Raw genomic sequence first — 26,778 nt, forward strand, 5'->3', positions numbered from 1 at the left:
GCACTAATGACTTATGCAACTTTTTCTCCCAATTAAATAAGATGATCTGGCAATTATTTAATTATAAAGCAAAATAATTTATTTCAGCTTGATAAAGGAAAGTTGTCACATTGAATTGTATATGTCTAGGGCATTAAAAATGCATCATTCAAAAGGAAATAATAATGCATATTCTAATGTAATAAAATGTGTAAAATAAAGGGCAGGAATGGTATTTAATAGGAGCACTAGTACGGGTACACTATATAGACCAAAATACACCTTTCAATCATTGAATTCAGGTTTTTGCATTCAGTCCCATCGCTACAGGTATATAAAATCCAGCCCCTCGACATATAGTCTGTCTTTACAAACATTTAAGAAAGAATGGATCGTTCTAAAGAGCTCACTGAATCTGAGCGTGGCACTGTGATATAATGTCAGCGTTGTAAAAAGTCCTTCATGAACTTTCTTCCCTCCAACTCAAAGTAGCAGACTATGCAGAGTTACAAAGTAGTGTCACCAAATGCGGAGGCAGGTAGTGCATGTGCAGGAAAGTCACCAACTATAATTGCAGAGTTCAAAAACCTCCTTATCGTCAGCAGAAAAACTGCATTAGGAGATTGATAGCATTTGTTTCCTTGGCTGAGAAACTGCATTCAATCATTTCATCACCAAGCACAATGCTAAACATCCATTAGAGTGGTGTAAAGCTCACCGCCACTGGACTCTGGAGCAAAGGAAACCATGTCCTATGGAGTGACGAATCGCACTTCCTAATCTGCCAGTCTGATGGACAAATCTGGGTTTGGAGAATTCCAGGAGAACGTTACTTGCTTAACTGCATGGTGCCAACTCTGAAGTTTGGTGGCAGAGGGATAATACTATGGAGTTATTTTTCAGGGGTTGGCCTACCATTAGTTCCAGTGAAGATAAATCGTGATACTTTAGCATACGGAGAAATTTTGGACTATTTTAGCCTTCAAATGTTTGGGGACAGCATTACTTAACCCAAGGCACAAAGCAAGGTCCGTAAAGGCACAATCGTGGGAGTTGGGGTTGGAAAACTGTACTGGCTCGCACAGAGCCCTGATCTCAACCCCATTGAATACTTATCAACACATTTTTCTTAATTGTTTGCATTAGTTTTAGAGAATCGGTCACAGTGTTGACATAAAGTTTCCTCGGTCAAGGGGAGAGATAGTATTACCTTAGTACTACCATTTTTCATCTTTTTGGGTTTTAATATCCATTTAATCGTACTTTAAAATATTAATTCTCCCATAGCTGGTGCGTCTGTGCAATGAAGGAGCACGGAAGATGGAAAGAACAGAAATGATGGTGACCATTAACTCCCAGTTGGAGTTTAAAATAAAGGTATTGCAATTTGTTGTTTAATTTGTAGCTGGATTTAAATGTTGATGCCGAATTTATTTCCCTTGAACAGATGAAGAGGTTCAAGAACAATATTGCATTTAGTTGCAGATGGCAGGGATTTCTCACTAAATACATAGTATGTCTTCTGTCAGAGTTTTGGATAAATATATGATCAGTGGAAACACACCAACCGAGAATGAGAATGTTATATGATAACTTTAGAAACTGAAATAAGTTAATTAGTCTCAATAGAGAACTTTTTATATTCACAAATTATTTTGAATAATTGGCCAACAAATTAAAACAGAACCTTTTTAAAGTTTTTTTTTGGCTGTATAAATGGACAATTGCTTCTGTCCTGAGCATTAAAATATCTGATAGATGCTGATGCCAATTTGGGAAACCGCACATATGTTGAGAACTGAGATATCCATTGTCGACAGCGCTACAGCCAGACACCCTGAGCTGCAGTGGCGGCTTAGCTCTAGACCTAGGGAGGGTCAGTAAAGCACTTTTTTTTTTTTAAATCTACTAAAGCGGGGGTGACAGGGGTTCTCCAAAGCCGGAAAACCATTTTATGTATTACAGAGCATCAATGGAAATGTTTTGTTTTTTTCAGTGGACACGAGAGCCAAGAGCAGTTTAGGGGGGTTCTCATCATAGAGTTCTCCTCTGTCAGCTCAACAGATTATATAGAAGTGGGTTGCCTGTAACAGACAAAGCTGTCGTTCAAAAACAAATTGTTTACTTTGTAATATCAGGTTAATTTATTGCATACATTGAGTAGTTATGTTGATATGTATAGTATCTACCACATCATATATTATCTATAGTAATTATAGGTCTGACAGGTATATTTTTCCCCCACCCTGCAAGGTAGGAATGGACAAGATCCAGGGACTAAAATAGCTGATTCTCAAATGAAAATAGTAATTTGAACATCTGGGACTGCGGAATCTCCCAAATGATCATGTTCCTAAGAGGCGTATGTTATTCAGTCTTAATTACTTCAAGTTGACATAAACTTTTTGAACCTTTCCTGAAAGTGTCACCGTAGATTCTGATGACCTCTGACTTGTCACAGTGACACTTGAAAGGTTTGGAATGGTGAGGTTCTGGGTTCTACGTGTCCCCCGATACTGAATGCTGCTCCACATGGAGATGATGTTAGTGGTCTGTAGGCTGTAGACATTGTATGAGCGTTCGCCCCACACGTCCTTCCCATTTAAACTGCGGTCAGACAGCCGTAGATTCTCTCATGCGAGAGAACCGGATCGATTATGTAAATGACACTCTGCTCAAACACTGATCAGAGTGTCAGCTTAGTGTGATCCGGTTCTCTTGGATGAGCGAATCGTAGCACAGGTGAGGAGAAGATGGAGAACAAGACTTCTCTATATTTTCCATTCTGTGAGTCCACCGAAATCGGACTACAGTCTGATGTTTTCCACGCACCCATTGACTTGAATGGGTGAGTTCGATCAGCATGCTGCAATTTTTTTCCTCATGCCGGATTGGCATGAGCACTGCCCCATAGTGCCCCATTGAATAGCACTCATCCGATGTATACGCTCGTATGAGCGAGCCCTTTAAAGCGTAAATAGGTTTTTATCTTTACAGTGAACCTGTCAGTCTGATCTGCAGGCAATATTAGACTGCAAATATCATTTTTTTACTTGCTGATTTTTTCCTTGGTATTGGTCAAGACCAGTGCAGTGAATTGAGCACTTACCTCGGGTAAAAAAAAAAAAAAAAAGCCGAACAAAAAAAAAAAACCCTCAATATGTTTTTCTCGAGTGTAGATTGCATTTAAGTTTTTATTGACACTAAATTGTTATTGCGCAGTGATTCACGGGCATGCTATGTTTCTACTGTGTTGCATGACCTTTTATCTAGTGCAGAAACTTCGTACACCTGGGAAACTGGTTTAGGTTCTGCTGTTGGAAATAGAAGACAATGATTATTTTGTTTGTCTGCGATGCATTTTTAGTGCTCATTTAGGAGAAGGCCAGAGGCTTTCATTGTGTTTTACCGTAGCTGTTCGGGGAAGAGACTGCTATGCCCCAATGTATAAATAACCATATATTCATAAGGTACATTGTAAAAAAACACTCTAACCAGAGTAAGGTCCCAAATATAGGAAAAGTGGAGATTTATGCCACTCCATAAAGCTAATATATATGCAAACACGAAAAACAGGAGTTTTTTGGCAAAAGTTTGACAGAATATTTTATTAAACACTTAGGACAAATTACTTACAGCAAGGAACAACCCGGCACCAAAGTTGGGCAGCATACATAAGTATATTGTTGATACTCATAGAAGACAGAAATCTCAATGGAAAAAGTGCAGCAGTGCTTATTCCCAAGTGGGATAGCTGTTTAAGTGCTACATACGACAGTCAGAGTCCATAAATAATTCATTATCTATGCAAAATAATGTAACGGTCGTGTCAGCACATAAACACATAAAACCATTTGTTAAATCATAATATTGCACTCTTACCCATTGCTTAAAAGTAGCAGCCCAACAAGAAAAAATCCCCAACACGCGTTTCGCGTGGTGTATTTGACAGCTTCCTCGGGGGGAATACAGAAAAGGACCTTCCATGCATGTTTAAATGTAATCAGGACCTGCGGTCACATGGTCACGATGGACCAATCATATCATGGTATATCGGCGCATGCGCACTGCGCCGTGTGCGTGAGCCGCACCACCCACAGCCATCAAGGCAAACAGCGCATGTCAGGAAGACAATGGTAAGTAACCATGGCTCCCAGACAACACGCAGGCTCCATAAAGATGCCGGGGGCAAAGCGGGGGCATCAGACAGCGCAGCGTGCACGCGCACACCATTTGAGAGAAGTTTGTGACAATAATACATATATATATATATATATATATATATATAGATAGCACAAACTATAAATTCGTATTGATGACATTATTAGGTCCAATGCAAATGGTGTGAATTCATATGTTGAGAGATGATATTGATTCATACCGCCTGATTATTATTAAAGCTATGGAAGAAAAAGAAAAAAATATATAAAAAGAGACAAGAGACATTAGAAAATAAAAATGTGATTAAAACTGGTTAAAAATACCAAAGGGTTACTATATATTCACAGAAATGGGGCGAAACTTAGAGTTTCATTGAGGCCATTAGGAGTCACAGTTCCCAGTCCTACTATCCATCTAGCCTCTTTTTGAGCTAAAAGGTTTTTTTATGTTGCCTCCTTGAATACCACCATGGATGACTTCAATCCCCCGCACCATAAAGGTTTTGGGGCTGCTACCATGATATTGCCTAAAATGGCGTGGTATAGTTTTTAGTAAAGAAACTTCGGCCACTGTCCTTGCTGCACCAATGTCTCTCACATGCTCTCTAATCCTCACCCGCAATTCTCTAGATGTCAATCCAACGTATATTTTTCCACAGCCACAAGTTGCATAATATATCACATTTGAAGTCCCACATGAGATATATTCATTGATTTTATAGTGACGACTTCCAGAGGAATTAGAGAACTCAATACTGCGAGAGACATTGGTGCATGCCACACAGTGACCACACGGGAAGCACCCCTTTATTGGTCCCCTTGACCCAAATGGATTAGGCTTAGGCGGAACATAATGACTTTTGACTAGAATATCTTTGATATTTTTCCATCTTCTTGAGGTCATAAGAGGAGATGTCGAGATATGAGGAGCCAAAGAAGGTTCAGTCAATAAAATCGGCCAATGCTGTTGCAAGATAGTTCTCATAAGTGACCAATCCTGGTTATATGTGGAAATGAATCTCGGTGGTCCAAAGTTTTCCTTTGATTTTATTGTAGAGCTCAACAACTTGTTACATGGGGTAACCCTTGCTCTCCTGTACCCTTGTTTCACACATCGCTTACTATAGCCTCTCTCTACAAAGCTCCGGGTGAGGTCTGTGGCCTGATCCTCAAATCTCGCCTCTGAGGAGCATATCATCTTGAGGAATTGAATTGTCCAACTGGGACAGCCCTGACCGTAGAAGCGTTATGTGCTGAATCAGCATGTAATAGTGCATTCACTGATGTAGACTTCCGGTAGACGTCAGTTTGAATATATCCCTGTTCATCCACCTCAAGTGAGATATTCAAGAAATCAATTTTTTTTGCACTATATTGAAAGGTCAGTTTAATATTAAAGGGGTTATCATTGAGTAGGTCCATGAATTGCTCCAGTTCATAGGCAGTACCCTGCCAGATAATAAAAGCGTCATCAATATATCGCAGGCAGCACTGCACATGGTTAGCGGCCTGCTCCCCCGCATCACCAAACAAACACCTCTCCCAGTAACCCAGGAAAAGGTTTCCGTACGCGGGCGCACAGGCCGCCCCCATGGCAGTGCCGCGTTTCTGCAAATAAAAAACATCCTTAAAAATAAAAAATTATGTGTTAATATGAACCGGAGCAACTCAAGGACCAAATCACCCAATTGGCTGTCCCAGTTTGAACTCCCCAGGAAGAAGCGGACAGCTCCAAGACCGTCCTCATGATCAATGTAAGTGTAGAGGGATTCTATATCCGCAGTGACCAATAACATATCTGATTCCACAAAGATCCCGTCCACCCTCCTTAGCACGTCCGTCGTGTCCTTCACAAAGGATGGTAAAGTTTCCACCATAGGTTTCAAGTAGTAATCTATGAACTTACACACTGGTTCGCAGAAGCCATCAATTCCTGACGCGATCGGAGGGCCAGGAGGGTCGACCCGATCCCTGTGGATTTTTGGAAGAATGTAGAAAGTTGGGACTTTTGGATATTTAGTCATTAGTCCCTCAAAAATTTGTTTTTTAATAATACCCTGATCTAAAGCCCCACAAAGTATGGAGTGCAGCTGAGCCGAAAAAGAAGCAAAAGGTGAGAAAGGTAATTTTTCATAGGTATTTCTGTCTCTCAATTGTCTGAGAGCCTCCTTTTCATATTTATTTATTACATTATTTTGCATAGACAATGAATTTATTTATGGACTCTGATTGTCTTATGTAGCACTTAAACAGCTATCTCACTTGGGAATAAGCACTGCTGCACTTTTTCCATTGAGATTTCTGTCTTCTATGAGTATCAACAATATACTTATGTATGCTGCCCAACTTTGGTGCCGGGTTGTTCCTTGCTGTACGTAATTTGTCCTAAGTGTTTAATAAAATATTCTGTCAAACATTTGCCAAAAAACTCCTGTTTTTCGTATTTGCATATATATGCCCCAATGTATGGCTAATGTGGATCTGCATGCATCTTCTTACAGAAATATGTACAGTTTTTCCTTCATGTAGGTGATTTCATTACATAGATCCTATCTTCATAGTCATGTCTAAGCATAGGTCTGAGCCCACTAATAGATGTAAAAGCAGTATATGTCTAACTGATAAATGTCTCTTTGGCTTTTGTGTTTTTGGCTAATTTCTTATTTCATTGTTTCCTGATGTAAGCACTTGTAGCCGACTGAGGTTTCAGTACAGTGATAACACAGGTTTAACAATGGCTACTAGCTAGGTGTATGCCAGAAAGACACTGTTTTGATTTGTCTAGTAAAATAAAGCCAATGGTGTATAGACAAGTAAAAAGATTTGCAGTACCCTGTTCCAACCTATGTACCGGTCTTTTGTTGCAGTCGGACTACACTTCTATTGCTGACATCCTCAGCCCGACATCTCCAGGGTGCCTCTGTTACTAGTCCTTATGTGACATCGTGACGGGAGTCGCGCTACAGAGTGTTGATGTTGTAAAACCTTAGAAGCAACTGAGGCGCCCAGAAGATGCTGGGCCGAGATGTGACGATGGCCTTAGTTTTGTCTATGAATATACTGTATACTAGCTATTGAACCCATTCTACGCCCGGGTGACGAGCATTTTTATTGGTATATGGTCTCTCATGCTGGTATGTGCTGCCCCCATCCTGTCCCCACCATCCTATCCTGGTATGCGCGGCTCCTCTCACCCCCAATCCCGGTATGCGTGGCTCCTCTCACCCCCAATCCCGGTATGCGTGGCTCCCCTCACCCCCAATCCCGGTATGCGTGGCTCCCCTCACCCCCAATCCCGGTATGCGTGGCTCCCCTCACCCCCAATCCCGGTATGCGTGGCTCCCCTCACCCCCAATCCCGGTATGCGTGGCTCCCCTCACCCCCAATCCCGGTATGCGTGGCTCCCCTCACCCCCAATCCTGGTATGCGTGGCTCCCCTCACCCCCAATCCCGGTATGCGTGGCTCCCCTCACCCCCAGTCCCGGTATGCGTGGCTCCCCTCACCCCCAGTCCTGGTATGCGTGGCTCCCCTCATCCCCAATCCCGGTATGCGTGTCACCCCTCATCCCCAATCCCGGTATGCGTGTCACCCCTCATCCCCAATCCCGGTATGCGTGTCACCCCTCACCCCCAATCCCGGTATGCGTGTCACCCCTCACCCCCAATCCCGGTATGTGTGTCACCCCTCACCCCCAATCCCGGTATGTGTGTCACCCCCTCACTCCCAATCCCGGTATGCGTGTCACCCCTCACCCCCAATCCCGGTGTGCGTGGCTCCCCTCACCCCCAATCCCGGTGTGCGTGGCTCCCCTCACCCCCAATCCCGGTATGCGTGGCTCCCCTCACCCCCAATCCCGGTATGCGTGGCTCCCCTCACCCCCAATCCCGGTATGCGTGGCTCCCCTCATCCCCAATCCCGGTATGCGTGGCACCCCTCACCCCCAAATCCTGGTATGCGTGGCACCCCTCCCCCCCCCCAATCACGGTATGCATGGCACCCCTCACCCCCCAATCCCGTTATGCGTGGCACCCCTCACCCCCCAATCCTGGTATGCGTGGCACCTCTCACCCCCCAATCCCGGTATGCGTGGCACCCCTCCCCCCCCCCCCCCCCAATCACGGTATGCATGGCACCCCTCACCCCCCAATCCCGTTATGCGTGGCACCCCTCACCCCCCAATCCTGGTATGCGTGGCACCTCTCACCCCCCAATCCCGGTATGTGTGGCACTCCTCATCCCCCTAATGCTGGTATAAATAAACAGTTATACTCACCTTTCTTCTCTGTACTCCAGCGCTGCAGCGTCCTGTTCTGCCGGAGGCCGGGGGAGGAGTGCGGTGCCGGAGCATCGTGCTGTCCGGCGCCATTTTGCTGAAGACACACTGTAAATGTGTCTTCAGTAAAATGGCGCCGGATAGCGCTATGCGCACGCGCCTATCCGACGCCTCACTCCACCCCCGGTCTCCGGCCAGAAGAGAGGCGCCGCAGCAACGCTCCTCCCGGTCAGGTAAGTATCTAAGTATGGCGCCGGAGATCGCGGTGTGCGTTCAGTGTCTACGCATACCGCCATCTCCGGCGCCATACACCTCCTCTTACCTGTAACTGCTCCATGCGTTCTTCTGTCTGGAGCCAGACTGCGCGTCACGCTTGCGCAGTCTATCGAGGCTTCAGACAGAGACACGCTTAGCCGATTATATTATAGATACACTACATTTTCACTTGGGACTATCTTGTGTTTGATTTGTTGAAGACCGTTTTACAGAGCAGTCAGAATTCTTCAGGCAACAGGGCTCTAACTTACACTATCCTGCTTGTTTTATGTCCTTACAGCTCTACCTTTGGTGATTTGCATCTTAGAAAATTAAGCTTTACTTGAACAGTCAGGGTATCTGCACATTTCTACATCTCTTGGCTGGAAAAACGCTGTGTAAAATAGGTGCATTTTTGCCGTGTTTTTGATAAATTTTTTACTTGCAAATTTTTCCCCAAATGTTTTTTGAGTGAAATCTGCAGCAAAAACGTTGAAAGAATTGCCATTCTGCAGATTTAAATCTATACCAAATCTGCAAGTCACAAATGAGCAATGTGTGTACGAGACTTGAGGATTCTTATTCACTTTGCTGGCATCAGGAAACCCTTCAGGTTTTGTGACAAATCTGCTCAGAAAAATAGTGACAAAAATGCAGCTAATCTGCAATGTGTCCACAAGCCCTAAAGTTCCCCCATACACATTAGATTAAGCTCAGCAGAACCGACTCATATTGACGGGTTTGATTGACAGTCTAATGTGTATAAGGATTAAGGACATTTGACTGTTGGCGGACTAAAGGACCCAGCATGTCCGATTTCGGATTGTCAATGCTTTTGATCACCTGGAGATAAGCCCCTGCCGGACATGTCTGGCAGCAACTCTTTCATATATAACACAGGAGTGTTTGGTAGTGTGAGCACTATGCATGGGAAAGATGGACAAGATGACTGGCAAATTATTAGCTCAATGTAGGTCTGATCTCTGAGACTGCTATCGATCACTAGAATTTTCTTCCCCCATTTTCCCAAATCTGCAAGACGCGCCCAGTAGGCGTTGGGTGGATTCTTGTTAAGTGCCATAGACAGTGAATTAAGTGTCAAGACAATGTGATGCATACACAACCACCTACTCCATTCAAGTTCTCCGCAGTGGTCTTTTTGGACAGTTGGGGTCAATACTTTCCTGTCGTAGCAATTTGTGGGGGTTTCAACTTAACTGGAGTACCCCACATAAGCTCAAGTCTCCCAACACCCTCTGTTAGGTCACTCTCCGATCAGTACATCTGTGGTGACTTGCATTTTGCGAAATTGAGTATTCCTGCACTGTAAGCTGATGGCCTGTAATGTGGTGCTTCACTGAGTATTGCATCTCAGGAACTCCGCTTTGAACAAACATCTGGTGTGTATATATGAAATATAAGATAAATGATCATTGAGAAGCCTTGACGTCATCCATCACGCAGAATTACAGTGGAGATCATAAAGCATTTTGCCCGTTTACAACATTCCAGCACCGTATAAATATTTTAAAAGAAACTTTCTTCATACAAATATTTTTTTTTATTGGAATGTAAAGGTGTCAGAAAAAATTAAATTTATCTTTTCCAATGCAATTTCTATATTTGTTTTTACTTCTACATTTGTAGCATAGTATATTCCAGATATTCCAAATGAAACATTAAACTCTTTCCATTCTGTAAACCAACACGGTTGTCTCTAGCCCTTGCATTGGAATTATTTGTGTGTTTTTAATGTTTTTTTACACTTTATTTTCTAGACTGCACCAGTTCTGACTACATTAGACATCTAGTTGTGTCACCTTGTTATAGGACTCACAGTAATGATATGTCACTTATAGAGGTATACCTGTAGTCGACGCACTTATGGGATCACTCTTGTAGTTGAGGAGCTTATAGGGGCACACCCATAACTTAGGCAGTTATGGTGGCACATATGGATTAAATCATTTATGGGACAGTGCCTCTAGTTGAGGTGCTTCTAGGGACTCACCTGTAGCAAAAGCATTTTTTGGGCACCCCTTCAGATTATTATATGAATGATACCTTTGCGCCCGGTAACCTTATTCTTGTTAACCAATAGAGGCCCCTTCATATTGTGTTCTTGTCTGTCATTCAGTTGTTAAGTTGCCTGATGAAGGGGCTTGTGTGTCCAGAAAGCTTGCAAATATAATGTTTCAGTTTAGCCAGTAAAGGTATAGAGCATATAATACTTACCGTATCTTTTTTTACATAAAATTATTTACATGGCTGTATATGGAAGAGAGGTTATGTAAGGTTTGTCCTAAGTCATTATCTTGGGAAATGCTCGTTCCTTGTTCCCATATAACTTTTACTTGTTTTGTCTCTTACATAGTAGGGGCCACTCCCAAATTTCATGTCAGACAGTTCATAACCTGGGGGAAGATCTGCCACGTACTTATTCTGCTTACTTGCTATCTTCCTAAGAATGTTGCCAAATGTACCATATAATGTGACATTAATCCTATTGTTTACGTCTTTCCCAAATTGCAAACAATTTGCCTGTCCCTAAAGGGATCTTGGTAATTATAAATCATTTACAAGAAAATGAAGCAGATTAATTTTTTAGGAATTTCATATATTTTGCTCTATTCGCTGGGTTGAGAAGAGCAATTAATACATTTTTCCGGCACACAAAAATACTTTTCAATTTTGAATAAATGGCTTCCAATTTAAGGGTGTGTTCACAAAGTCTTTTAGACTCCGGAGTGTACTTGCCTCAAGATGTAGTGTGCACATACCCTTATTTGTTTTACAGAACACAGCCATGGCCTATATATAAGTACTGACTTAATCTGAAGATTCGGTATTTCTCATAGCAACCAGGAAAAATATATCTTTGTACCGTGTTAGCCAATAGATAGAAAAATATAAAAAATTGAGAATACTTAGAGGTTGATACCTTTTACCTTGCTATTTCTTACCATCTTTTCAGTTAGCCATTAAAAGGTATCAACCACTGAGGGTCTCCATTTTTAATATTTTTCATAGCAACCAATCAGATTATCTTTTATTTGCTTACCTGGTCTCAAAAAACTAAGACTGGAATCTGATAGGGTACTATGAGCAATATACACACTCTTCTATGCTTGTTGGGCCAGTGTATGTGTAATCGAGAAATCGATTGTGAGACCTTTTGGGTTTGGGACTGACATGAAATGTATAATAGCAGGATAAATATACAGTACAACTATATTCACTATGATATGAACAAGTCTTGTGCTGGAAAGACTATGGATTTCTGACTTGTTCTTAGTGAGAAAGTTTTAGAAGCTAGCTACACAATATACACATGCATCTCACAAAATTAGAATATCATCAAAAGGTTAATTTATTTCTGTTCTTCAAAACAAAAAGTGAAACTCCTATATTATATAGAGTCATTACAGAGTGATCTATTTCAAGTGTTTATTTCTGTTAATGTTGATGATTATGGCTTACAGCCAATGAAAACACAAAAGTCATTATCTCAGTAAATTAGAATACTTCATAAGAACAGCTTGAAAAATGATTTTAAAATTCAAAATGTCTACTGAAATGTATGTTCAGTAAATGCCCTCAATACTTGGTCAGGCTCCTTTTGTATCAATTATTGCATCAATGTGGCGTGGCATGGAGGCGATCAGCCTGTGGCACTGCTGAGGTGTTATGGAAGCCCAGGTTGCTTTGATAGCAGTCTTCAGCTCGTCTGCATTGTTGGGTCTGGTGTCTATCATCTTCCTCTTGACAATACCCCATATATTCTCTATGGGGTTAAGGTCAGGCGAGTTTGCTGGTGAATCAAGCACAGTGATACTGTTGTTTGTAAACCAGGTATTGGTACTTTTGGCAGTGTGGACAGGTGCGAAGTCCTGCTGGAGAATGACATTTCCATCTCCAAAAAGCTTGTTAGCAGAGTGAAGCATGAAGTGCTCTAAAATTTCCTGGTAGACAGCTGCGCTGACTTTGGTCTTGATAAAACACAGTGGACCTACACCAGCAGATGACATGGCTCCCCAAACCATCACTGATTGTGGAAACTTCACACTAGACCTCAAGCAGCTTGGATTGTGTGCCTCTCCACTCTTCCTCCAGACTCTGGGACCTTGATTTCCAAATGAAATGCAAAATTTACTTTGCATTTACTTAGTATGTCAATGACTGCCTTCTGGACATCTGTCAAGTCAGCTGTCTTCCCCATGATTGTGGAGCCTACTGAAACAAACTAAAGGGCCTTTTTAAATGCGTAGGAATCCTTTACAGGTGTTTTTTGTTAATTATTTCAATTTACTGAGATGATGACTTTTGTGTTTTCATTGGCTGTAAGCCATAATCATCAACATTAACAAAAATAAACACTTGAAATAGATCACTCTGTTTGTAATGACTCTATTTAATTTGTTTCACTTTTTGTATTGAAGAGCTGAAATAAATTAACTTTTTGATGATATTCTAATTTTGTGAGATGCACCTGTATGAAAAATGATGTATGTAAAATTATGAAATAATACTCTCTAATGTGCTGCTCTCACATTAAAAATCCTTCTAACTATGGACACTGCACACATGGAACTAAACGCGCATAGTCTGTTGAGAATATTATGCTGTATTTCTTCAGGTATTTGACTTTTTTACCCAGAATTTACATGTTTTTCATAGTTGGAATTCTTTGTCTTATAGTAAAAGAGCAAAAATGTAAATGTAATGATCCTGACTCCACACAAGTTCTTGGCTACAATATCTGAATCTTTATAGTATTCACTATATAGAGATGGCGATCAACTACTGCTAATGGCAGCACAATACAGGCACTGTTGGCATTGCATTACCAGAATTCAGCTTGCCTGTCCTAAATGGTTCCTGTTGTCTGCCTATGGCCGCCATTAATTCCATAGCACTTTAAAGACATTATCGGCACTGTCCCCCATTGGGGCTCACAATCTAGATTCCCTATCAGTATATCTTTGAAGTGTGGGAGTACACCAGAGAACCCGAGGAAACCTATGCAAGCAAACATACTAACTCTTTGCCGATGTGTTCTTTGGTGGGATTTGAACTCAAGACCACAGTGCTGCAAAGCAACAGTGCTAATAACTCTAATCACTGAGCCACCGGAAACTTTCATAATTTACCTGCTGTATATATATTAAATTTTTCCTGATATAATCATTACACTGGAGTCTGAATAAAAGCTTTATTTCACATGGATTTCTCTACAGACAGATGTTTTTTCATTTTCAAACAGATATAGTAACTGAGGATTCCCTGGCAGCAATTACGGTTAGTAATACTGCTGTGAACATAAAACCTGGAGATCCAGTTGATGAGTTCAATAAAGCCGCAGTGCTCGTGTATTACACCAAAGCAATAGAGTGGACCATTACTTTAGTAGGGACCTTTGGCTGAGGATGAGTTAAAAACAACAGCGCTATCTTGTTATTTTCCATCTGAACTGTCCGGTTTTGTTGACTCTTCGCAGGAAACTGGGTACTTTCATTTAGGAAAGGAGTTACTAGTGTTGGCACTCTGCCCTTTAACATTTTGGCACAGACTAAAGACATTTGATCATACAGCCACCAGTCTCATGGTCTGGCTGCGGACCAACAGACCCATTATATACCCTTTGTAGTCATTAACACTTTGTTATAGTTTTAAAATGCTGTTAAATGTAAAAAGAGTTTTTAAAGTTGAGAAATTGTCAAATGTTCACTATGTCTTTTAGATTGTCTTCTAACAAAATGATGGCTTGTTTTTATTATTGATGTCCACATTTTATATAGTTAAATTCTGTATCTACATCAGAAATAAAATGAGAGATTGAATGAATATTTGCATTTTTATTTTATCCTCTGGGTACTTTTTATAATAGCTGTGTTGATGCCATATGTTGTATCTTCTGCAGCCTTTCCCCTTAGTGTCATCTTCTCGGTGGCTATTGAAGAGGGGAGAACTTACATCTTTTGTAGAGGATACTGGCATTTTCTCCAGGAGGACAACAAAACAACCCGTCTACTTCTTCCTGTTCAATGATGTGCTCATTATTACAAAGAAAAAGAGGTAATTTTCTTGCCAACGTTACATTCCTGTCAGCTTTCTATTGTCAAAGTTCTGTCTTTTGAATGCTAAAACAATGCATTTACTAAACACTTGGTTTAAAACAGACATTTTTTGGTTTGCTAAATAATTCAATGAAAAGGGTTTTCCACTAAAAAGAAAAAAAAATAATAATTACTGTATATAGACATATGTGGTGTATATATATATATATATATATATATATATATATATATATATATATATATGTGTATATATATGTATATACAAATACATGCTTACAAAAGTAGGTTACATGACATACTAGTTTACTTCAAATAATGAAAGTACCCAGGTCCGTGTTTAGCAGTCCTTCTTCTGCTCATGTGCTTAACACAGGAGAGGGTTTTATGACTAGTGCTGGGTGTGAAGGGGCTGACTTTCTGGCTCACTTTAATGGCTAAGCCAACCCCCTTTTCTGCCATAGCCATTTTATAGACAAAGAAGTGGAGTGGCTTAGCTATTGAGAGTAGCTGTCAGACAGCCACCTTCATACACAGTGCTGATCATGTGCCGACACAGATGACTCCTTTGTTGTGTACTGGATTGGAATTGGAGATGCTAAACCCAGGACAATCAGAGCACCTAGAATAATTTAGGTATTTTAGTAAGCTATATGCCTGACTTTTTGAAACACATTTTTTAATATTATTTTTTTTTTTTCAACTGGACATCTTTTTATTGTTTTTAGTGTGTTTTTCTTGGTGGTGACCTCCTCAAGTGTTAAATGCATAATATGAAAATCAGTGTTATCACTGCAATATGGGTGTGCTATTGTCATCTCTAGTGACCAAAACATACCAGGAAGTTACAAACATCCGGTAAAAATGTGATTTCCCGTATTCCAATAACAATGACATGGAAGGCAGCCTGGAAGTAGAATTAAATACTTTGTATATAAACTCAGTAAGTGAAGAAAGTAGCAGGGATTATAATATGAATAGAAGGAGAATGGAGTAGATAATATATTATTAATATCCAATAACATCGGAAGTGCTAAGAGCCAGAAACCATTAAAAGGGTTTTCCCACTAACAGGTAATTTTAAATAAACATTTTAATCAATAGATCTTTGAAGAATAATAAGTTCCACGACTGGATGGATTTAAAGAAAATGTTCCTGTGCTGAATATTGTGTAATGACTGTGTCTGACCGTACAGGAACATGGTCTGATCATACCACATCTCCTGGGCAGGGGAGGAAGCAAAAGAGTATACTGACATTAGATTATGGGATCTCTAATTATTCTTTCTTCGAGCTAAAACATTGCGTAAAAACAGGCGGTGAAATGTTTTACCTCACAAAATGAATCGGCTGTAATCCTCTGCTATTCTGTCTGTATACTCTTTTGCTTCCACATCTGCCCAGGAGATGTGGTATGATCAGACCATGTTCCTGTACGGTCAGACACAGCCATTACACAGTACACAGCAGGGACACATTTATAAGATTATCTCAGCACAGGAACATTTTATTTAAACACATCCAATTGTGGAAGTTATTATTCCAAGATCTATTAATTAAAATGTACTTTGTTCATGAGAAACCCCCTTAAGGCTTTATCCTTCATTCCTTCACAATGTTTTTAATATGCAATTTCGAGTAGATTGTGGAGGATTTCTTTTCATAGTCTTTCTTCTAGAAAGACTAGCCTGCTGCTGCCTCACTGCTATAATCTTGCCTTTAAAGGGGTATTCCCATCTCCAAGATCCTATCCCAATATGTAGTAGGTGCAGTAATAATAATAATAGCAAATACATCCAATTAGAAATGTAGTATAGTTTTTCTGTTTCGCCATGTCTCTTCCCTCATGTGCAGGCATTGCAAGACCTTAGGTATCCATAGTAACGACCACTAGCAACTAGCTAACTGTCACTTTATCAGTGGATGTAACCATGGATACCTAAGGTCCTGCAATGCCTGCACATGAGGGAAGAGACATGGTGAATCAGAAAAACTATACTACATTTCTAATTGGATGTATTTGCTATTATTATTATTACTGCACCTACTACATATTGGGATAGGATTAGTGTTGAGCGAGCATGCTCAACACTGCTCGTTACTCGCCCAAGCATCTCACTACTCGGGATGTTCGGCGAGCACCGAGCATTTCCGGGTTACTCGGGCGGGAGCTCGGGTCTCCGCCCTGCACGTTTGGCGCTCTTTACAGAGCCAATGAACATGCAGGGATTGCCAGCCAGTCACTGTAATGCCGCAGCCATGTTGTTTGTGGGCATTACAGTGATTGGCTGGCCGCACAGCGTCACCTCAAGTATTTAAAACCGGGCGCCGCCATCTTGTGCACAGTCGCTCCGGATCAGCCAGTGTAGGGTCAGTGCTGCTGAGTTAGGGAGAGATATATAGTGCGAAATAGGTAGTGTAGGGTCTCTAAAGCCTGCCAAATCAAACAAACAGTCCTTCTCAGGACTAATATCCATCGCAGATATCAGGCAGGCAGGCTGTATAGGAGACTCAGTGGTTATACCAGCAAACGCTGCATTACAGTCCTGTGTGCTCCTGTTGGTCAAAGTGCTAGACTTATCACCCCGGTCTCAGGGGCCAGGAAATTTTTTTTTTTTTTCATCTAAATCCTGTATTTTTTCTTTTCCTCAGTCAGACTGTCCAAATACGCATCTTATTAACCTTTTGGTATCCCCCCCCAAAAAAAATGTAGTGTGTCTGTAACTGTTCAGACACCAATATATCTGTTTAAAAGAGTCTGGTGTAGGCCAGAAAAATTAACTGTGGTTTTGCAGTTCCATGGGTGAAATCTCTGTATTATCCTGTTTTTGGCATTTTTTGCCGTAAAAAACAACTGTAATGGTGTCTCCCTGATTGGTCAGACACAAATATATTTGTTTGAAAGATTCTGGTGTACGCCACATAACTATAACTGTGGTTTTGCAGTTCCACGGTTCAAATCTCTGTATTATCCACTTTTGGGCCTTTTTTACATAAAAAAAACAGTTTGAGTGTGTCACTGACTGTTCAGCCCTGTAACGGGGCCGGGTGGTGGAACCTCTGTGCCTTGGAACAAGGAGGGACCCCGAGGGCAGGTGTTATACTGGGGACGACCTTGTAATAGAGCAGGTGGCTCCCACGGGTCAGGTAGCTGGGACTGACCGGAGTAGCGGGTGGACACAACAGGTAGGTAGCAGTCTCTGGGTGAGTAGGCGGGTGGTCACGGGAAGTGACGGAAGAGCAGGTAAGAGTCTCTTGACTGGCAGGCAGGTGGTCACGGCAAGTGACGGCTTAGCCTCCAGGAAGGCTAGCAGGCGGGTAGCAGGTGAGCGCTCCCAGGTGAGCGGTCTAGCAGGTACGGCAGGTAGCAGGCAAGTAACTGGCAGGTGCTTCCTGGTCCGCAGGTGGACTTGCCCATAGATAGACTGGCGGATGCAGGAGACAGACTGTCGGGCTGAAGAGAAGACAAGCAGGCAGACAGGACTGGTAGTCAGGCTGGCAGCGGGACCTGAGGGCTGAAGCAGAGGTGAGTATGCTTTGCAACAACTTTGCTCGGGCACCTCCATTTTGGAGGAGGTGCCTTATATATGGGAAGTCCTCCGGCTATTGGCCGGGGACTCCTTAGGATGGCGCGCTCGGTCCCTTGAAGAGAGGTGGAGCAGCGAGGGAAGGAGCGCTGGAGGACGCCTTGCGCTGAACAGGACGGTGAGAGGGATGGCGTCTCTGCCTAGCAGGAGGCAGAGACGCCGATGCTACAGTACCCCCCCCCTTTAGGCCCCCCCCTTTTTAGGCCAGAGAGAAATTTCTCAAGGAGAAGCGGAGCGTTGATGTTCTCCCTGGGTTCCCAAGTTCTTTCCTCAGGACCAAACCCCTTCCAATCCTCCAGAAAAAAAGTTCTCCCTCTTACCCTCTTGGTGCCCAGGATACTCTCCACTTCAAAGACGTCCTCAGCAGAAACCGGAGTAGGAGGAGTACCTGGATTGTGGGAAAAAGTGTTAAGGACACCGGGTTTGAGGAGGGATACGTGGAAGGAGTTGAGAATGCGTAGGGTGGCCGGGAGTTTTAATTTGTAGGCCACTGGGTTAATTTGCCTGAGGACTTCGAAGGGTCCGATGAAACGAGGGCCCAACTTGTAGGAGGGTACTTTGAGCCGTACATGTATGGAAGAGAGCCAAACCTTGTCTCCCGGACGGAATTGAGGCGGATCCAGACGTCTCTTATCAGCATATCTCTTCATCCGCTCAGAGGACAGAAGAAGAGCGGACCTGGTACTCTCCCAAATAGTAGAAAATTCGCTGACAAGAGACTCCCCGGCAGGGTTGTCCACAGAAGCCGAGACAGGAACTGGAATCCGGGGTTGTTGGTCACCGACTATAAAGAATGGGGATTTGGAAGAGGATTCGCTCTCATGGTTATTATAAGAGAATTCGGCCCATGGTAGGAGATCCACCCAATCCGAATGGTGGGCATTAACGAAGTGCCGGAGGTAGCTGGTCAGGATCTGATTGATCCGCTCCACTTGACCATTGGACTGTGGGTGGTAAGCGGAGGAGAAATCCAGGGTGACGTCTAGCAGCTTACATGTGTCTCTCCAGAAGCGTGAGGTGAACTGAACCCCACGATCCGACACGATGTGGAGGGGTAGGCCATGGAGACGGAAGATGTGGCGGATAAAGTCTTTAGCCAGCTCGGGTGCAGATGGGAGACCAGGCAGGGGAATGAAGTGGGCCATTTTAGAAAAGCGGTCAGCGACCACCCAAATAACTGTACAACCGGCAGAAACAGGAAGATCGGTGATAAAGTCCATAGCAATGTGCTGCCATGGAGAAGCAGGTACGGGATGGGGCAGGAGATGGCCAGCTGGTAGATGTCTGGGAACTTTGTTATGGGCACAGGATGAACAGGCCGCGACGAAGTCTACAATGTCCTTACGCAGGGTAGGCCACCAGTAATGCCGGGTAATGAGCTGGAAGGTCTTCTTTTGGCCAGCATGGCCAGCTAGTTTAAAAGAATGTCCCCAGCGAAGAACCCTCTCCCGATCTGGTACTGCTACAAACATCTTACCGGGTGGAAGACGAATCAGATCCAAGGAGGTCACATTCATCACCTTGGAGGGGTCAATGATGTGCGTAGGCTCCTCCTCTTGATCGGAGGACAGGAAGGACCGGGACAAGGCATCAGCTTTGACGTTCTGGTCCGCCGGACGGAAATGAAGAATGAAGTCGAAGCGGGCAAAAAACAACGACCACCGGGCCTGGCGAGGATAAAGTCTCTGGGCATTTTGGAGATATGCCAGGTTTTTGTGATCAGTGTAGATGATCACCGGGTAAAGAGCCCCTTCAAGCAGATAGCGCCACTCCCCCAGTGCCAATTTGACGGCTAGCAATTCACGGTCTCCTATGGAGTAGTTGCGCTCAGACGAGGTGAAGATTTTGGAGAAGAAGCCGCAGGTTATCATTCTCCTGGTAGAAGATTTTTGGGTGAGTACCTATCCGGCTCCGGAGGAGGAGGCATCAACCTCCAGGTAGAATTGTTTATTGCAGTCTGGACGGGGGCAGAGGCGAAGGCTCTCTTTAAGGAAAGGAAGGCCTCCTCGGCTTCAGGCGACCATACCTTGGGATTTGCCCCCTTACGGGTAAGCGCAGATATGGGAGCAGTCCGGGACGAGAAATGTGGGATGAAAAGACGATAGTAATTGGCGAAGCCGAGGAATCGCTGTATCGCCTTCAATCCCTCTGGACGGGGCCATTTTAGGACTGTAGAGAGCTTCTCGGGATCCATTTGCAGACCTGTCTGGGAGATAACATAGCCCAAGAATGGAAGGGAGGTCTGCTCGAAGAGGCACTTCTCGTATTTGGCATGGAGGTGGTTCTGCCGAAGCCTAAGCAGGACCTGACGAACATCCCTCCGGTGTGTGGGGAGATCCGGAGAGAAGACCAAGATATCGTCCAGGTACACCACTACGCAGGAGTACAGGAGGTCACGGAAGATGTCGTTGACCAGCTCTTGAAAGACAGCGGGGGCATTACAGAGACCAAAGGGCATCACAAGGTACTCATAGTGACCGTCCCGGGTATTGAATGCTGTCTTCCACTCGTCTCCTTGACGGATACGGACCAGGTTATATGCTCCTCGTAGATCCAGCTTGGAGAAGATCCTGGCGCCCTTGAGACGGTCAAACAATTCGGAGTTGAGCGGCAGGGGGTATTTGTTTTTTACAGTGATTAGATTGCGTCCTCTGTAGTCAATACAGGGACGTAGCGAGCCGTCTTTCTTTTTGACAAAGAAGAATCCGGCTCCAGCCGGGGAGGTAGATTTTCGGATAAATCCCCTAGCCAGATTTTCTTCAATGTATTCAGACATGGCCCGGGTTTCGGCCGCAGACAACGGGTAGATACGCCCACGGGGAGGAGTGGCGCCAGGTACCAGGTTGATCGGGCAGTCATATGGCCTATGGGGTGGCAACGTCTCTGCTTCCTTTTTACCGAAGACGTCCGCATAGGGCCAGTAAGGAGCCGGGAGACCGGGTAGATTAGCTGGAGTAGGCGGAGGGCGAGCTGGGCGGGCCGGAACCAGGCAGGTCTTATGGCAGTCTGGCCCCCACCGGAGTACTTCACCGGATCGCCAGTTCAATACGGGTTCATGTGTCTGGAGCCAAGGTAGACCTAGCAACAGGGAGTGAGAGAGTCCGGATAGCACATGGAAGGAGATCTTCTCTGAGTGCAGCATTCCCACCTGCAGAGTTAAGGGTTCAGTGACGAGCAGGATGGGCACTGGAAGGAGTCTACCATCCACGGAGGCAACTGACAATGGTTCAGTGAGAGGCTTGGTGGGAATACGGTATCTCTCTACCAAGGACTGGGAGATGAGGTTCCCAGCAGCTCCAGAGTCCAGGTGGGCAATTTCAAAGTGCTGATCCTCTCCCCAGGAGAAAGAGGCAGACAAAGTCAGGGAGGGAGAGGACTTACCTTTGTCTAGGATGACCTCTCCGAGCGATCCTAGACACCGGCGTTTCCCGGCCTCTCCAGGCAGGAACGGATCAGGTGCTCCTTGCTGCCACAATAGAAACAGCTCCCCTCGGCCCGGCATGACTCCTGGCGGGATTTGACCAACTTGGTCTGGTCGACCTGCATGGGCTCGGGTGAGTGCGCCCGGGGAGTGACTAAAGAAGAGACAGGTCTCTGGAAGTTAGGAGCAAGGCAGGGAAACCTTCTCTCACGGGTGGTTTCCTTGGTACGTTCCTGGAACCGGATGTCAATCCGGGTAGCAAGTGACACCAGGTCGTCCAGGGTGGTAGGGATGTCCCGACCGGCAAGTTCATCTTTAATCCGACCGGAAAGACCCTCCCAGAAGACGGACAGCAGGGCCTCGTTATCCCAGGCAAGCTCAGAAGCGAGGGTACGGAACCGTATGGCATATTGGCCTACGGTGAGACTCCCTTGGCGGAGACGTAGCAGAGAGGAGGCTGACGAGGTCTTTCGTCCCGGTTCGTCGAAGACTTTCCGGAAAGCAGTGAGGAAAGCTGACAAGTTGGATACCAGGGGATCCCCTCTCTCCCACAGGGGATTTAGCCAAGCCAGTGCTTCCCCAGTGAGATGGGACATGATGAAGGCCACTTTGGCCCGGTCGGTGGTAAAGTGATGTGCCAAGAGTTCAAAGTGCAGGGTGCACTGGTTAATGAAGCCTCGAGCCAAGGCGGGATCTCCATCAAAACGAGGCGGTGCAGAGAGCCGGGGACCCGGACCAAGTACCATGACATGGATGGGCAGCGGCGCTGCCGGGGCGTGAGTCGTACGACTGGAGGCAGGTCCAGGTGGAGCAGTCAGTGTGTCCAGGTGGGAGTTGACATTGCGCAGGTGGTTCAGGATGGATTCCTGTTGGAATGTCTGACGGGAGACTTCGTGGAACAGGTCAGAGAGTGAGGGAGCTTGGGTGCCACCGGGTTCCATGGCCTGAGCAAACTGTAACGGGGCCGGGTGGTGGAACCTCTGTGCCTTGGAACAAGGAGGGACCCCGAGGGCAAATGTTATACTGGGGACGACCTTGTAATAGAGCAGGTGGCTCCCACGGTTCTGTCGGGCTGAAGAGAAGACAAGCAGGCAGACAGGACTGGTAGTCAGGTTGGCAACGGGACCTGAGGGCTGAAGCAGAGGTGAGTATGCTTTGCAACAACTTTGCTCGGGCACCTCCATTTTGGAGGAGGTGCCTTATATATGGGAAGTCCTCCGGCTATTGGCCGGGGACTCCTTAGGACGGCGCGCGCGGTCCCTTTAAGAGAGGGGGAGCGTGCGCGCCCTAAGCACAGTGCCCGGGGAGGAGCGCGTGAGGGAAGAAGCGCTGGAGGACGCCGTGCGCTGAACAGGAAGGTGAGAGGGACGGCGTCTCTGCCTAGCAGGAGGCAGAGACGCCGATGCTACAAGCCCCAAATATATCTATTTAAAAAAGTCTGGTATACGCCAGTAAATTAGAACTGTGGTTTTGCAGTTCCACGGTTCAAATCTCTGGATTATCCAGCTTTTGGCCTGTTTTCCGTAAAAAAAAACAGTAATAGTGTCTCCCTGTCTGTTCAGTCACAAATATATCTGTTTAAAAGATTCTGGTGTAGGCCAGAGAAATAGAATTGTGGTTTTCCTCTTCCACGGTTCTAATCTCCTTTTTATTACCCTTTTTCCATTGATAGTGCGAGTGTAAGCTATTTTACTTCATTTACAAAGGGCAAGGCGCATGGCAAGGGACGTGGAATTGGACGTTCTGGTGATGGTGCGTGTAGAGAACGGGGCCGTGGCCAAAGTGAAAATGTGCCACAACCAACAGCCACATCTTCTCGCTCCCACTTCTTGACCGAATTACGAGGGAAGCACACTACAACACCAGTATTGCGAACTGATCAGTGTGAACAGGTTATTAATTGGATAGCAGATAATACTTCGTTACCTGGGCACCACCACCTCCGGTCTGTCTTCCACACGGTCAAGTTTTAGTAGCCGTGAGTCTCGACCGCATACTCCTCCTCACTCTGATGCTCCTTCCTCCCACCATGCCGAGTGTCGTCAGACAGCAACTGATCCCACACTTGGACACTCTGAAGAGCTGTTCACTGATCCATTTCCATATTTGGGCCCCTCGCCTGCTCCGCTTGAAGTGGTGGAAGAGGAGATCCCATGTAGCGATGCCCAAATATTTGAACAGCCACGGCCACAGGAAGTCGACGCTGGCAATTTGTCACAAGAGGTGGATGATGAAGAGACACAATTGCCACGAGGTGAGGATGAGGATCGTGGTGCGCAAGTGGAAGAGGAGGAGGTGGTGGATGATCTAGTAACTGACCCAACGTGGCAGGAGGACGCGCAGAGCGAGGCCTGCAGCACACAGGGTGAGGGAGGCAGAGTACCCCAACAGGCAGGAAGAAGCAGTGCGGTGGCCGCACACAGAAGGTGGGCAGCACCAACACGAGGGACAACAGGTAGGTCTTCCAGAGTCTGGAATTTTTTTAAAAACTCTGCTGATAACCCCAAAAAGGCCATTTGTACCACCTGCCATGCCAGCATCAGCAGGGGTGACAAAACTACCAGTCTGACCACCACCAGCATGATCATGCACATGACAGCAAAGCACCCGACTTTGTGGGGCGAACCCCAGTGTCCACGACCAGTGTGAGCAGGTGTCACCACTGCTTCTTCCGCTGTTGTGCATGTAATAGAACCCCCTGTTGTGCGTGCAAGGCAAACCCCTGTCCATATTGCATGCAAAGATGCCCCCTCCTCTCAGTCTTCACTTGTTATTGCAGTTTCTCAAGAAACAGCATCAACGTCCACGTCCCACTGCAGCGTTCAATTGTCCATATCCCAGAGCTTTGAACGAAAGCGCAAATTCGCAGCCAACGCCCCACAGGCCACAGTCCTAAATTCGCACATTTCACGACTGTTTGCGTTGGAAATGCTGCCTTTTAGGCAGGTGGAGACCGAATCCTTCCGCAACCTTATGGCGGTGGCCGTCCCTCGGTACTCTGTCCCCAGCCGACACTATTTTGCCCGGTGTGCCATCCCCGCACTACACAAGCACGTGTCCAAAAACATCTGCCGTGCCCTCAACAACGCAGTTACTGGGAGAGTCCACCTGACAACGGACACGTGGACAAGTGCTTGTGGCCAGGGATGGTACATCTCCCTGACGGCACACTGGGTAAACATAGTGGAAGCCGGGACTCAGTCGGACCTTGGGACGGAACACATCCTCCCCACATCGAGGATTGCGGGCAATATTTCTGTCAGAGTTGCCCCCACAGTGTACAGCTCCTGCGCATCATCCTCCTCCTAATGTTCAGCCTCCATCTCAGATATTAACACATCAGTTACAAGCTGGAAGCACTGCAGTACTGCCTCAGTCAAGCGGCAACAGGCTGTGCTGAAACTCATAAGCTTAGGTGATAAACCTCACACTGCTTGTGAGTTGTGGACAGCTGTGAAAGAGCAGGCAGATCTGTGGCTGAGACCGCTGAACCTACATCCAGGCATGGTCATGTGTGACAATGGCCGTAACCTGGTGGCGGCTCTGAGGCGAGGCGAGATCACACACGTACCATGCCTGGCTCATGTGCTTAACCTCGTGGTTCAGTGGTTTCTTAAATCGTACCCCAAGTTGCCAGATCTGCTCGTCAAAGTATGCCGCCTGTCAGCTCATTTTTGCAAGTCGGCTGCAGCTTCCGCCGCCCTTGCTGTGTTGCAGCAGCGTTTACAGCTTCCGACACAGCGACTGGTGTGTGATGTCCCCACACTTTGGAACTCTCCCTCCACATGTTGCAAAGGATTTGTGAGCAGAAGAGAGCAGTTGTGGAGTACCAGCTGCAACAAGGCCGTCGATATTCAGGTCATTACACCCTTGATGAAGCCATAAACATTTGGCGTAACGCGTAGGTTATTTATACTTCTTTTTCCTTTTCTCTGTGCATCTCTACTATTTATTTGGTACTGTCTTTATTCCTATATTATTATTATAATATACTTGATTCATTTATGGGCTTAGATAGTGGAGCTTATATATTTTACTATGCTCCTTGATTAATTTATTTATTTGTATCATGCCATATATGCTCTAGTGATATTTGGAATTATGTACCATCATTATTGATATATACCGATTGTGCACAGATTTACGATATATTATTGTTATGCTTATTTATAATTTTTTTTCTTTTTTTTGGGGTGATTTTTTCTTTCTGTTTTTTGTCCTATGTGTTTTTTAATCATGTTTTTTATAAGAATGTTCTATTTTCTGTGTCTTGAGAATAATAAAATTTTGCATATATTTATATATTATCGTTCCTATATCTGATTATTTATTATATTTGGTGCCCTTGAGTTGTCCCAATTTTCCTTTATTTTGCTCTTTTGCATTTATGGGGACATTGGCACAAATATATAGCATAAATTTAGTGTGGTGCTAGGTCTGCCCCCGATTTCTTTATTACAGGTCAGACTCCACACATAAGACCTCAGGAGTGGACCTGGATGTCTGACATATGTACCATCCTGACAAACTTTGAGGAGTCCACCAAGATGGTGAGTGGCGATGACGCCATCATTAGCGTCCGCATCCCACTTGTCTGTCTTTTGCAACGCTCTCTGCAGAGAATTGAAGAGGAGGCATTGCAGCCAGAGTATGAGGAGATGGATCAAGAAGCCATAATGGGCGATTACACACAGCCCAGCCTCGTCTCATCCCAACGTGCATTGAGGGACAATGAGGGAGAGGAGAAGGAGGAAGAACAGGAGCTGGTATCATGCACTGTAGACGGTAGTACCTGTACAACTGTCATACAGTCGGTTCAGCGTGGGTGGCCTGAGAACAGGTGGGAGGAGGAGGAGAGCATGGTCAGTCGTCATCTTGGTGAGGACACGGAAATCTTGCCCGTTACCAGTCTGGCACGTATGGCTGACTTTGTTACGCTGCCTTAACCGTGACCCTCGCGTTGCCAAAATGTTGGGCGACAGTCATTACTGGTTGGTGACACTTAGACCCCCGCTACAAGGAGAACT

The 26,778-nt window shown here is 44.9% G+C and overlaps 1 protein-coding gene across 1 annotated transcript in view; it reads left to right on the forward strand.

Moving 5' to 3' along the window:
• Window positions 1–26,778, forward strand: part of ARHGEF26 (Rho guanine nucleotide exchange factor 26) — a 160,576-nt gene that overhangs the window by 90,113 nt on the left and 43,685 nt on the right. Inside the window, exons 10-11 of the mRNA XM_073674753.1 lie at window positions 1,267–1,356; window positions 14,589–14,743. Of these exons, the coding sequence (XP_073530854.1) occupies window positions 1,267–1,356; window positions 14,589–14,743 (245 nt within the window). The remainder of the gene's footprint in view (window positions 1–1,266; window positions 1,357–14,588; window positions 14,744–26,778) is intronic.

This window comes from Phyllobates terribilis, unplaced genomic scaffold (genome assembly GCF_046119375.1).
Source record: "Phyllobates terribilis strain yellow unplaced genomic scaffold, ASM4611937v1 Scaffold_3__8_contigs__length_932513732, whole genome shotgun sequence".
NCBI classification, from domain to species: domain Eukaryota; kingdom Metazoa; phylum Chordata; class Amphibia; order Anura; family Dendrobatidae; genus Phyllobates; species Phyllobates terribilis.